Raw genomic sequence first — 10,396 nt, 5'->3', positions numbered from 1 at the left:
GCTGACCAACGTTGCTAAGCGCTCGGGTTTGACTAAGCGCCCTTGTCGGAGCGCTCGACATCGTCCGGATCCTTCAAGCGGGGTTGACTCTGGGATTGACTCTGATTAATGATTGCCACCTCCTAGTACTTGCTAGCTATCCTGTCTTGCGCTCCGACTCGACGATGACCACATCCCCCCCATTCCTGCCGTGTACAGCTCTTGCATACGACACACAGCTGGCAGTCGCTGTAAACCATTCCCCTGGTTTTTTGAGGCTCATCGGGTCATCCACATGGTCTCTTCCCGTCGATACCTCATCTCGCCGCATCTGGGTCGGGAGGAACTGTAGAATCTCCAATCGTCGTGCATGTGGTCAAAGCACCGGTCTCGTAGTCTCCAACGCGCTGGTTCTACTGTGCGGGACCGACGGGCGCAGCAAGTTGGGCATCAAGATCTCCATTGAACCTCGCTTGAATTTCGTCTGTGTGCTCCACTTGGCTCGCTTCGGACCCCTCCTCGCCCACCCATACGGTTGCTCCAGTCTTTCGAGATCCGGGTCTCAGAAGCCAGCGACGTTGTTGACGAGATCCCATTGCGATCGAGACTGTCGTAAGAGCGGGAAACAGCTGGATAGCCGGACGCATTGCAGGTGAGGATCACCTCGAAGCTGTCGTCTCACTGGTCGGTGTTGTCACTGCTATGTCATGTCATATAAGATGGACAAGTAGTTGGGAATATCGCGCGTATGTGACGTTCTATTTTGCTACGATGGATACTCTGACGGAGCAGATGAAGTCAAGCAACTCACCGGGGATTCTCGCGAATGCGGAAGGGCAGTCTGTCGATGCACCACGGTCGAGCTGGAGACCCCCTTCTTGCTGGCGCGGGCAGTGGTATGACGCCAACCGAGGAGCTCCGAGAAGCTAGTAGCTGCAGATTCACCGCGCCGAGGATGAATCTCCTTGCTCATCCTCGATGCGGACGGTCCTCGGTAGAATATTTCCCAAATGCCACTGTTGGGTTTGATGCCGGTGTCGCCTCTACGGATGGCGCGCTCCTATGACTCCCATAAATGCATTATTCGCATACCTGTCCCTGCCTCGTGATGCAAGTACCTGCCCCCATATCCTTGTGGTCAGGTTTATCTTGCTTCAGTGTAGCTCGCAGTCTCTGAGTCTCTCGCAGGAGACCAGCTTCAACGCCAGGCCTGCGACCACAACACTTGCCTCCTTCAGACATTGTCACATGGGCGGTTGAGATGGCCCGGTAGCAGATCTCCAGATTCCATCCTAGGTTTGTCCGGGACCACAAACACTGGCCATCAGTCTTGGCATCCGTCTCCACACATACCAAACCATCCTCTCACCATGAGTTCGGACGCGCATCATATCATTACTCGCGGAGATATTGGAGAAGCACATGCATCCATGCATCAATGACCCGGAACGGCTAGTCGTCGGATGCAACGGCAGGGTTGTACATCCGCTTCTCTACGCCTATGCAACGAAAGCCAGTGTAAAAATATCGCATTAACCTCGAGGCCTGTAGGTGCATTATACTCGGTTGCTCCTCGGTTTCAGTGAACATCAGCAGCCCAACCTCGCACCGGGAGAAGACGGCGGGAACTGTGCTTCTCCACTAACCCACACGGACGCACTTCGGCATCGCAGTCCGCTGTCCGTTTCAACGCCTTCTACGATACGACGAATGTGCTTGGTTGGCAATTATGCTGTACGCTTCCGGGGCTGACAGGGTTTGCGTCCTGTCGAGCTGGTGGACGCTATCAGGTACGACGATGCATCCTGAGGGTATAAAAGCCGCTATGGATTGTTGACAGACGGCATCGAGCTCACAGTCGGTTTCTCGACAAGCGCATCGACTCCTCGCACCGCAATGTTCCCCGCAGCTGCTCTCCTCGCTCTCTCGTTTGCTGCGGCCGCCTACGGCCAGCAAGTCGGCACGCTCACGGCGGAGAGCCACCCCCGCCTGTCCGTCCAGCAGTGTACATCTGCCAACAACTGTCAGACGCAGCAGCGCTCCGTCGTGCTCGACGCTAACTGGCGTTGGCTCCACTCGACGAGCGGCAGCAACAACTGTTACACCGGTAACACCTGGGACGCGTCGCTGTGCCCCGACCCCGACACCTGTGCGAAGAACTGTGCTGTCGATGGTGTCGACTACTCTGGTATGTACTCTCGTTCGTATCAATCAGCTCCGGCCGTGCGCTGACGGCGGGACAGGCACCTACGGTATCACGACCAGCGGCAACGCCCTCAACCTCAAGTTCGTGACCCAGGGCCCGTACTCGAAGAACATCGGGTCGCGTGTCTATCTCCTCTCACAGGATGACACCACCTACGAGATGTTCAATCTCAAGAACCAGGAGTTCACCTTCGACGTCGACATGTCGAACCTCCCCTGCGGTCTCAACGGCGCGCTCTACTTCGTCGAGATGGACGCCGACGGTGGCAAGTCCCGCTTCCCCAGCAACGCGGCAGGCTCCAAGTACGGTACCGGGTACTGTGACACCCAGTGCCCGCACGACATCAAGTTCATCAACGGTGAGGTATGTAATGTTTTGTCTGCCCTTACCTCTTGCAGCACCTCACCCATAACTGCTTTCCTAGGCCAACATCCTGGGCTGGGAAGGTTCTTCCAACGACCCGAACGCGGGCTCCGGCCAGTACGGTACTTGCTGTAACGAGATGGACGTTTGGGAGGCGAACCAGAACGGTGCTGCGTTCACGCCCCACGTCTGCTCCGTCCAGGGCCAGACCCGCTGCTCGGGCACCCAGTGCGGTGACGGTGACGAGCGGTACGACGGTATTTGCGACAAGGACGGCTGCGACTTCAACTCGTGGCGCATGGGCGACCAGACCTTCCTCGGGCCCGGCCTCACCGTTGACACCCGCCAGAAGTTCACCGTTGTGACCCAGTTCCTGACCAACAACAACCAGACCTCGGGCACGCTCTCCGAGATCCGCCGCCTCTACGTCCAGAACGGCAAGGTCATTGCCAACTCGAAGACCAACATCCCCGGCATGGCCACCTTCGACTCCGTCACCGACTCGTTCTGCAACGCGCAGAAGACCGCCTTCGGCGACACCAACACCTTCGAGTCCCTCGGCGGTCTCGCCCAGATGGGTAACTCCTTCCAGAAGGGCATGGCCCTCGTCATGTCCATCTGGGACGACCATGATGTCAACATGCTCTGGCTCGACAGCGACTACCCCACCGATGTTCCCGCCACCAACCCCGGTGTCTCCCGTGGTCCGTGCTCGACCACCTCCGGTGTCCCTACCACCATCGAGAACCAGAACGCTGGTGCCTCCGTGCAATTCTCCAACATCAAGTTCGGCCCCATCGGCTCGACCTACTGAGCGCGCGTAGATAGCAGGTGAGTCGCCAAGTGTTTAGATCCCGACACCAAACCGCTCACACATTCTGGTCCACAGGCCGCTTGCTAGAACGCCCGAGACGAAAAGTGTTGGGTTTCAGATCAGATATCTAGGGTCTCGTGATAGCGCTACATTCTCTCCGGTGTACGAGTACATCGCAAAGTCAAATTTCTTACAGCGTTTTCTCTCTTCTCAATCATACAGAGTCCGACCGCAATGCCTGCCTCCTTAACCGACAAAAATCATCGTTGGTATCCTGGTATTGCAGTGTCCACAGCCGAGCCAACAAGTGACTCATTGAGTACCGCGGACTTCTTGAGGAGCCTGTCCATCTTCGATCGTGCACTACCAGCGTAGGCTCCCTGCGGCGTGGGATAAGCTCATTGCACTGGAGCTACGAGACCGTACTTACGCCAAACAAAACGGTATGGTTCAGGTAATGGTATAACTGATATAGATCTTGCCGGAGCCCATACTGGTCTTGAGGCTCGGACTTGGGAAGGTGCTGGTGGTATGTGGTGTAGAACGACTCCGGGATACCACCGAACATACGACCGATAGCAAGGCTGAATGTGGGTATCAGGATCTGCACCACAGACCTCTATGAGCAACTCACTCCGCCTCGTTGTGACCGAAGTACGACGAAGGGTCAAAGATGACTGGTTCTTGCGTCGACCTGTCTATACCGGTGTTTCCGCTCTGGAACTCGTCAGTCACGTATGCTCGGGATGCGGCCCTGTCCCATGGCTTACCCAAAGATCACCATGGAGAAGTACGGGCTGGATCACAAGAGGTCCGAGAAGCTCGGGAATTACTCTATGGGAATAGGTGAGAAGCTCTTGGCATTGACATTGAACGCCACACTCGCCGTTTCCGAACCTGCGCAGCCTGCTCACAGAGACCCTCGTAACCACCACGTGCCTTCAATTTGTCGACGAGACCGCCGATGAGGGCATCGAAGCAGTCGGGCCAAGTCTCAAACCACCCGTTGTCTTGCCGCGTGGCACCACAATACGTAGGTACGTGGAATCCGAAGCCATTGGTGCTTTTGTACGCATGGAGTTCCGTAGCGATCCGTTTCCCGAGGACTTTGGCAGCAGTACTGGAGAGGGAACCAATGTCTTTGTACTCTGATAAGAAGAATGGTCGTCCGAGGTCGGAATTCCGCTCCTTGGTTTCTTCGTCAATGATGCCGCAGTCAAGCAACTTGGGCACGAGTCCAGGAGCAGCGAGGTACATTGCTTTGAGAGACTCTGCCTCTCCGATGAACTGGTCCTTGTCACCCGCACTGCCGATCTTTGCAAAGTAACGCTTTCCGTCAGAGGATCGAAGAGCTGAGCCCTCCTGGGTTAGGGTGACCCCGGGCTGCTGGCGTTCCAATATGCGAATGAAGACGCGGTGCGCGTGGGGCATAGTCACTTATTCACACATGAGGTTAGTCGGGCTCAGGCTGAAGCTGTGTGGATGGAACTCAACAGCTGTGTCTATTGCGTCTCCGAGTCGGTAATCAAAGAGAGGTGGTGGAACAATACAGCACCAGAGGAAGGATTCGCTTGGAGGATGAGGATGTTGCGGTTGGGAACCGATGTCGTCATCGCCTTGGTAAGGCAACGCCGTCTCTCTCCGTTTTGCCAATCGAGCTATACAGCGTGTCCAGCCAGAAAGTCCCGGGACCCCGTCCTGGATGTGGCGGCCTATAAAGACAGCCACTATCAATGCAGCTGATCAGATCCAGGGCCCCGTCCTTGGTCTCTCGCCTTCCTCCAGGTGCCCTCCAAACACCCATCGCACGATACGCCCTTGTTCGCACAATGTCGAAGCTGTATATCAACAAGCCTGTACCGGGCATAGACCAGTACATTTCGCTCAATGAGCCCGCCATTGGAACTGCTTATTCAGAGGTGGGTTTCACAACCGCTGCTTACAGCTAGCAAGTCCCAGAGGTCGTAACCTTTCGTACACGCACAGTCAGTGTATCCTCAGAATGCCAATCTTCCAGTGCTGTTCAAGCCGATCACCATCCGCGGTTTGACGTTTAAGAACAGAATCTTTGTGGTGCGTACGCCTCGCTGCGTTACAGAGGCGGTCACCTCACGCAAGTCCATGTAGTCACCGATGTGCCAATACAGTTCAGACAATGGACACGCCACGGATTGGCACTTCGTGCACATTGGCGTACGTCCTCTTGTCCCTCGTGGATCTGAGGGGCGCTCGAACATCTCCTACAGGGTTTTGCCACTCGCGGCGTCGGTGCGATCTGCATGGAGGCTACCGCCGTCGTCCCGGAAGGCCGTATCTCTCCGGAGGACGCGGTAAGCGGCGAAGTGACTTGTACTCTCTGCAGCCGCCTAACAATAGTCTTGTAGGGACTCTGGACTGACAGTCAGATGGAGCCCCTCAAGCGCATCGTGAACTTTGCGCATTCGCAGGGCACTCTCATCGGTGTGCAGCTCGCGCACGCGGGCCGGAAGGCCTCCACGTACGCGCCATGGGTGCACTCGGACATAGCCAAGACCTTCCGCGCGCCAACCTATGTAGCGAGCGAGAAAGAAAGTGGATGGCCTGACAGAGGTGAGCATCATAGTCGCGCTGGTTGTTGTGCAATAGACTGACCATCTCGCAGTGGCTGCCCCGAGCGACATCCCCTTCTCTGACCAGTATCCGAAGCCGCAGCCGATGTCCGAGGAGGAGATCTTACGCGTAGAGAACGCGTTTGTAGAGGCTGTGGAACGCTGTAAGCAAATCGGTTGTACGTGTCTACTCCTGCCCTTGTACCGCGCCAATCGCTGAGTAACCTCCACAGACGACTTCATCGAGGTGCACGGTGCGCATGGATACCTCCAGCACGAGTTTCTCTCCCCGCTCTCCAACGTGCGCACGGACCAGTACGGCGGCTCTCTCGAGAACCGCATGCGCTGGCCCTTGCGGGTTGCGCAAAAGATCCGCGCTGCCTGGGACAAGCCGTTCTTCTACCGCATTAGCGCTACCGAGTGGGCCGAGGGTCCGGAGAAGGGCGCGAATGGGGAGTGGAAACAGTGGGGCATCGAGCAGAGCAAGATCTTCGTCGGCGAGCTCCAGAAGCTCGGCGTGGACCTGATTGACTGCAGCACAGGCGGAAACTGGGTCAAGCAGAAGATCGCTGTCGGACCGGGGTACCAGGTGGGTTCTTCCGCTAGCGATGCCGAGAGATATCCACGGTGCTGACGATCGTTACAGGTCCCGTATGCGGAGGCGTTGAAGAAGGCCCACCCTGACTTGCCCATTGGCACGGTCGGGATGGTCACCGACCCGGAACAAGCCGAGTCGTACCTGAGCGGCGGGAAGGCAGACGTCGTGTTCCTCGCCCGGGAGCTCATCCGCACCCCACACTGGGCGATCTTGGCCGCGCACAAGCTCGGGGTTGCGGTCAAGCCTGCCAACCAGTACGAGCGTGGTTGGGTCCAGATGCTCACGCCTGCCCATCCCGGAGCAAGCAGCGACCACAGGGGTGGCGAGCAGGGGACGGGCAAGGAGAACCTAGATCAAACACCGGCGAAGCACTAACACAACGTCAGTAGAACGTGAACAAGTAGAAAAAGCAGATGTACAATATGTTTCACTCCTAGATGCTGGTCATACAATGTGCGGTGTTCGCGAGTGAAAGGCATTATGCTTGCTGTAAGGAGTCTACTTCTACAAATGGTATTAAGGTTGATGTCCGTGATCCGCTGCAGGTCTATGTCGCTGTATGCACCTCTAAATCGCCGGTGTGAGCCTGGTAGATTAGGTAGACAATTAGCGCGGTAACATACGCGACTTGGCGAAGAGGACCATACCAGTCATATTTTACAAGTTCATCGGCGTTCACGAACGCGGCCGTTGCAAGCTCTCGTGCCTCCATCCAGACCCAAACCTGTAGCAACGTCAGGGTACAGCATCTCTTACGACTGCGAAAGACGTACCTTGAGGAAAGGCACGACCTCCCCAGATGGCAGCTGCTTCATGTTCTCCTGCGTCGACATCTGCCGTCCGAGCTGCCTCAGGATGGGCAACGCGCTCTTAAACAGATCCAAGCCGGGGTCTAGCTGCCTGCCAATACCTTCGAGCAGCAAGATCGAGATGACAGTGTTGACGAAGTCGCCCTCCATCTTGACGTGGTGTCTCCGGACGGCCTTAAGCACGTCCCTAAGAATGTCCGAGATCTTGATCTGGCCGAGCGAGAACGTCTTTCGCTTCACGTTCAGCACGATGTGCTGCATGCGGAGCGCGAACGTCTCGACGTCGATAGCGAGCTCGGGCGTGCGGCAGCGCTCGACCATAAGGATACCTGTGCGGTACCCGTCAAAGTCCGCGACTGCACGGAAGAGGTCCAGGAAGTTCCGCCGGTTGACGGTGTTGAGCGTCGTCACGAGCCCGGCGTCGACGAAAACGATCTCGGGGTGGAAACCCTGAGCAGAAAGCTCGTGCAACTTCGCGCGCCATTCCTCGGGATCGCGTGCGAGCGAACGCAGGTCGTCGACGGCTTTGTCAGGAGATGGTGAAGTGTCCATGGATCCCAATTGCTTCTCGTTCGGCTTGAAGAGTGTGCCCCACGAGGACTGATCGCCCTTCAGAAGTCGCCCATTCTGCCTCGTGAACTTGATCATGATATTACCAGGATGAAGATCTGAATGCACGAAGTTATCCAGAAGGAGCATGTTCTGTGACGGACCCGTGAGCATCAAGCGGCGGTGCATGTCCGACTCAAGACTCACCAGGAAGGCGTCCAATCCCACTTCGGCAAGGGTGTCATTGTACGGACCTCCGCCGTTCTTGAGGAACAGCTCCAGAGGAAGAGCATTCTGAAACTCTTCTACCAACAGGTCTTGGGTGCTCCAGAGCCTTAGTGGTCGAGGGAACGTCACAGGCAGTCTGCGGCCCTCGAAGTTCTTCTCGAAGATGGCCAGGTTTTCTGCCTCTATGCGCAAGTCAAGCTGCTCGTGCATCATGCCTCCGAACACGGCCACTTCTTCTGGGAGCGAGAGCCACTGCATGCCCGGGAAGAGCGTAATGACATTCGCAAAGAAGGACATGATGCTCAGGTCACGGTCTATCATCTTGGCGACACGGGGATGCAAGACCTTGATGGCGACAGAAGCCGTAGGAACTGATGGAGGTGCCTCTCTCGTCAGAGATGGAGGTAAAACAGCCTTTCGCTTGCTGCGTCTTGGCGTAAGATGAGACGGGGGGATCAAGTCTTGCTTCAGCGTTGCACGATACACCTGAACCCGAAGCGTTAGTGGAGACAGTGACGCCACGACAGAGAACTCACCTGAGCGATGGCACCGGTACCGATGGGAGTCTCGTCAAACTCCTCAAACACATCTTCAAATGGTCGCTGGAACACGTCTTCAATGACACTCTTGGTATGTCGGAGGGAGTGCGCCTTTCCCCTAGAGTGCAGGGCTCCCATGCGTTCACAAAGGAGTGCGGGAAAGAGGTCGGCTCTGGAGGCTGCCCATTGAGCCAACTGTCAATGCAATCAGGTCAGACTTGCGAAGGAGAGTATATACACGACAAGTCGCTGTATCTCTGCCCACATGAACTGCGCCCCAGACATTACTATCCAAGTTGCATCATAGCTTCCGCATAACAGGAGATGCGCACGACTAAGGGAGCCACTTACCTTTATGAACGTTGGCCCCGCGTTTTGCATCTGACTTGTGAGGAAGCCATACCACCAAACCGCACCCCATCTGTCCCCTCCGAGGCGTCCCTCCGGTTGTCCGACAAGGAGCATCGGCGTCGCCAGAAGCACCGGGATGAATATACAGCACAAATAGACGAACCGCTGTGCGGTGAGAATGGGTTCCAATATCCTTTCGCGTATGAACATAAGGATACGCGCTGACAGCGTCCGGTCAGACTCGGAGGGCGACATTATGACGGCCTCGAGGGGTTCCCGGGACGCAGAGCACGGGATGAGATCCGGAGAGGCGAAGACATTGGGTTGTTCACGACGAGTCGGAATGGCGTAGAGAGCGAGGCCTCCTGCCACAGGGATCGCCCAGAGCAGCTTCCTGGAGAAGAACGGACTTGGTGCGGCTGTACGCGTGAAAAACTGGGAAGAAACGCGGGGCGGTCTCGTCCAGCTGGAAGAATGGCGGAAAGTGGAAGTACCACGAAGGAAAAGAGACGGCCTCTGCCCGAAGGAGAGAAAGGCGGAGCGGAGAGCTACAGTGGACATGAGGACATCATGGACGACGGGGAGGACGACGAGACGGCGGCGCAGACGAGCTCGAGCTCCCGTTCCGAGACGCGCGCGGCGGCTGCGTCATACCAACACACCCACGTGGAGGAAACGCCCGCTTCCTCGCGCGCACAGCGTGTGTACTCGACACCCTCGGCTTGCTGCCGGACGCATGTCTGCTGGCGGTACTCAGTAGCTCTGTGATCAACCATCGATCTCAAAGACCATGATAGATAGGAAGCATAGGTTTTCCAAAACCCCCACAGCACGTTCACCTTCGCGCAGCACGATGCACTACTAATCATCAATTCAAGTTGCAGTCAATACCCCCGAGCCATCATTACTGTCAACACTACATACCGTCGAAGTACCGACCCTTTGGAAGGCCAAGCACCTAGACTGGCTTCCTTTCGTCTTCTATAGGGGATAGTTCGCCGCTTTTGATAATAGAACGGGTCGGGTAAGGTTTGCGCGAATGGAGCTCCGTGACAAGCTTCCAGAGAATGAGACCGCCAACGACAGATTTGTTCAAGCCCGCGTCTTCATAACGAGCCCGAGGGCGTGCGTAACTGTCCTTATCACCATACCCATCGATCATCTCTGCTGTGAATTGCGCGATTGGGCTGGGAGCACCTGGGAGAGTCGATCGAATTCAATACAGATGTTTCAAAATTCTGCAGGACATCTAGCAGAGTACAGCTTCGTATTTTAGTATGCCATCGAATCGGCAAGATAATTTGCTAGACTTTGGCCAGTAGCAAGACAAACACGACGAGCATGTCAGACAGAACAAAGATTAATAGAGTGC

General features: G+C 56.3%; 5 protein-coding genes across 5 annotated transcripts; 2 read left to right on the top strand and 3 right to left on the bottom strand.

Annotated features, from left to right (window-relative positions):
- Positions 1 to 143: 143 nt before the first annotated feature.
- On the bottom strand, positions 144 to 893 carry L226DRAFT_528560 (uncharacterized protein). The gene has a single exon (XM_067679398.1). It carries the CDS (start codon positions 624 to 626, stop codon positions 393 to 395), a length of 234 nt encoding a protein of 77 aa, XP_067542965.1. The 5' UTR covers positions 627 to 893; the 3' UTR covers positions 144 to 392.
- Positions 894 to 1,875: 982 nt separating this feature from the next.
- L226DRAFT_451797 (cellobiohydrolaseI) lies at positions 1,876 to 3,362 on the top strand (the record flags this gene model as incomplete). The annotated part of the gene is made up of 3 exons (XM_067675033.1): positions 1,876 to 2,167; positions 2,223 to 2,548; positions 2,610 to 3,362. The coding sequence occupies 3 exons, from the start codon at positions 1,876 to 1,878 to the stop codon at positions 3,360 to 3,362; spliced, it is 1,371 nt and encodes a 456-aa protein (XP_067542964.1).
- Positions 3,363 to 3,461: 99 nt separating this feature from the next.
- Positions 3,462 to 4,793, bottom strand: L226DRAFT_607521 (fructosamine kinase PKL/CAK/FruK; the record flags this gene model as incomplete). Its single annotated transcript, XM_067685817.1, has 5 exons — positions 3,462 to 3,742; positions 3,793 to 3,946; positions 3,997 to 4,079; positions 4,133 to 4,196; positions 4,243 to 4,793. 5 exons carry the CDS (start codon positions 4,791 to 4,793, stop codon positions 3,623 to 3,625), a joined length of 972 nt encoding a protein of 323 aa, XP_067542963.1. The 3' UTR covers positions 3,462 to 3,622.
- A 398-nt stretch (positions 4,794 to 5,191) lies between these two features.
- On the top strand, positions 5,192 to 6,923 carry L226DRAFT_541707 (FMN-linked oxidoreductase; the record flags this gene model as incomplete). Its single annotated transcript, XM_067682084.1, has 8 exons — positions 5,192 to 5,281; positions 5,349 to 5,435; positions 5,490 to 5,555; positions 5,609 to 5,692; positions 5,747 to 5,951; positions 6,004 to 6,129; positions 6,184 to 6,539; positions 6,597 to 6,923. The coding sequence occupies 8 exons, from the start codon at positions 5,192 to 5,194 to the stop codon at positions 6,921 to 6,923; spliced, it is 1,341 nt and encodes a 446-aa protein (XP_067542962.1).
- Positions 6,924 to 6,967: 44 nt separating this feature from the next.
- On the bottom strand, positions 6,968 to 9,737 carry L226DRAFT_556229 (ABC1-domain-containing protein). Its single transcript, XM_067683114.1, has 6 exons — positions 9,025 to 9,737; positions 8,671 to 8,868; positions 8,114 to 8,620; positions 7,322 to 8,059; positions 7,196 to 7,272; positions 6,968 to 7,134 (listed from the first exon to the last, which is right to left on the bottom strand). Exons 1-6 carry the CDS (start codon positions 9,583 to 9,585, stop codon positions 7,116 to 7,118), a joined length of 2,100 nt encoding a protein of 699 aa, XP_067542961.1. The 5' UTR covers positions 9,586 to 9,737; the 3' UTR covers positions 6,968 to 7,115.
- Positions 9,738 to 10,396: the final 659 nt, after the last annotated feature.

Source organism: Lentinus tigrinus, assembly GCF_003813185.1.
Source record: "Lentinus tigrinus ALCF2SS1-7 unplaced genomic scaffold L226scaffold_1, whole genome shotgun sequence".
In the NCBI taxonomy this organism is placed as follows: domain Eukaryota; kingdom Fungi; phylum Basidiomycota; class Agaricomycetes; order Polyporales; family Polyporaceae; genus Lentinus; species Lentinus tigrinus.
Note: the sequence above shows the minus strand (reverse complement) of the source record. Positions and strands in the feature narration are given on the sequence as shown.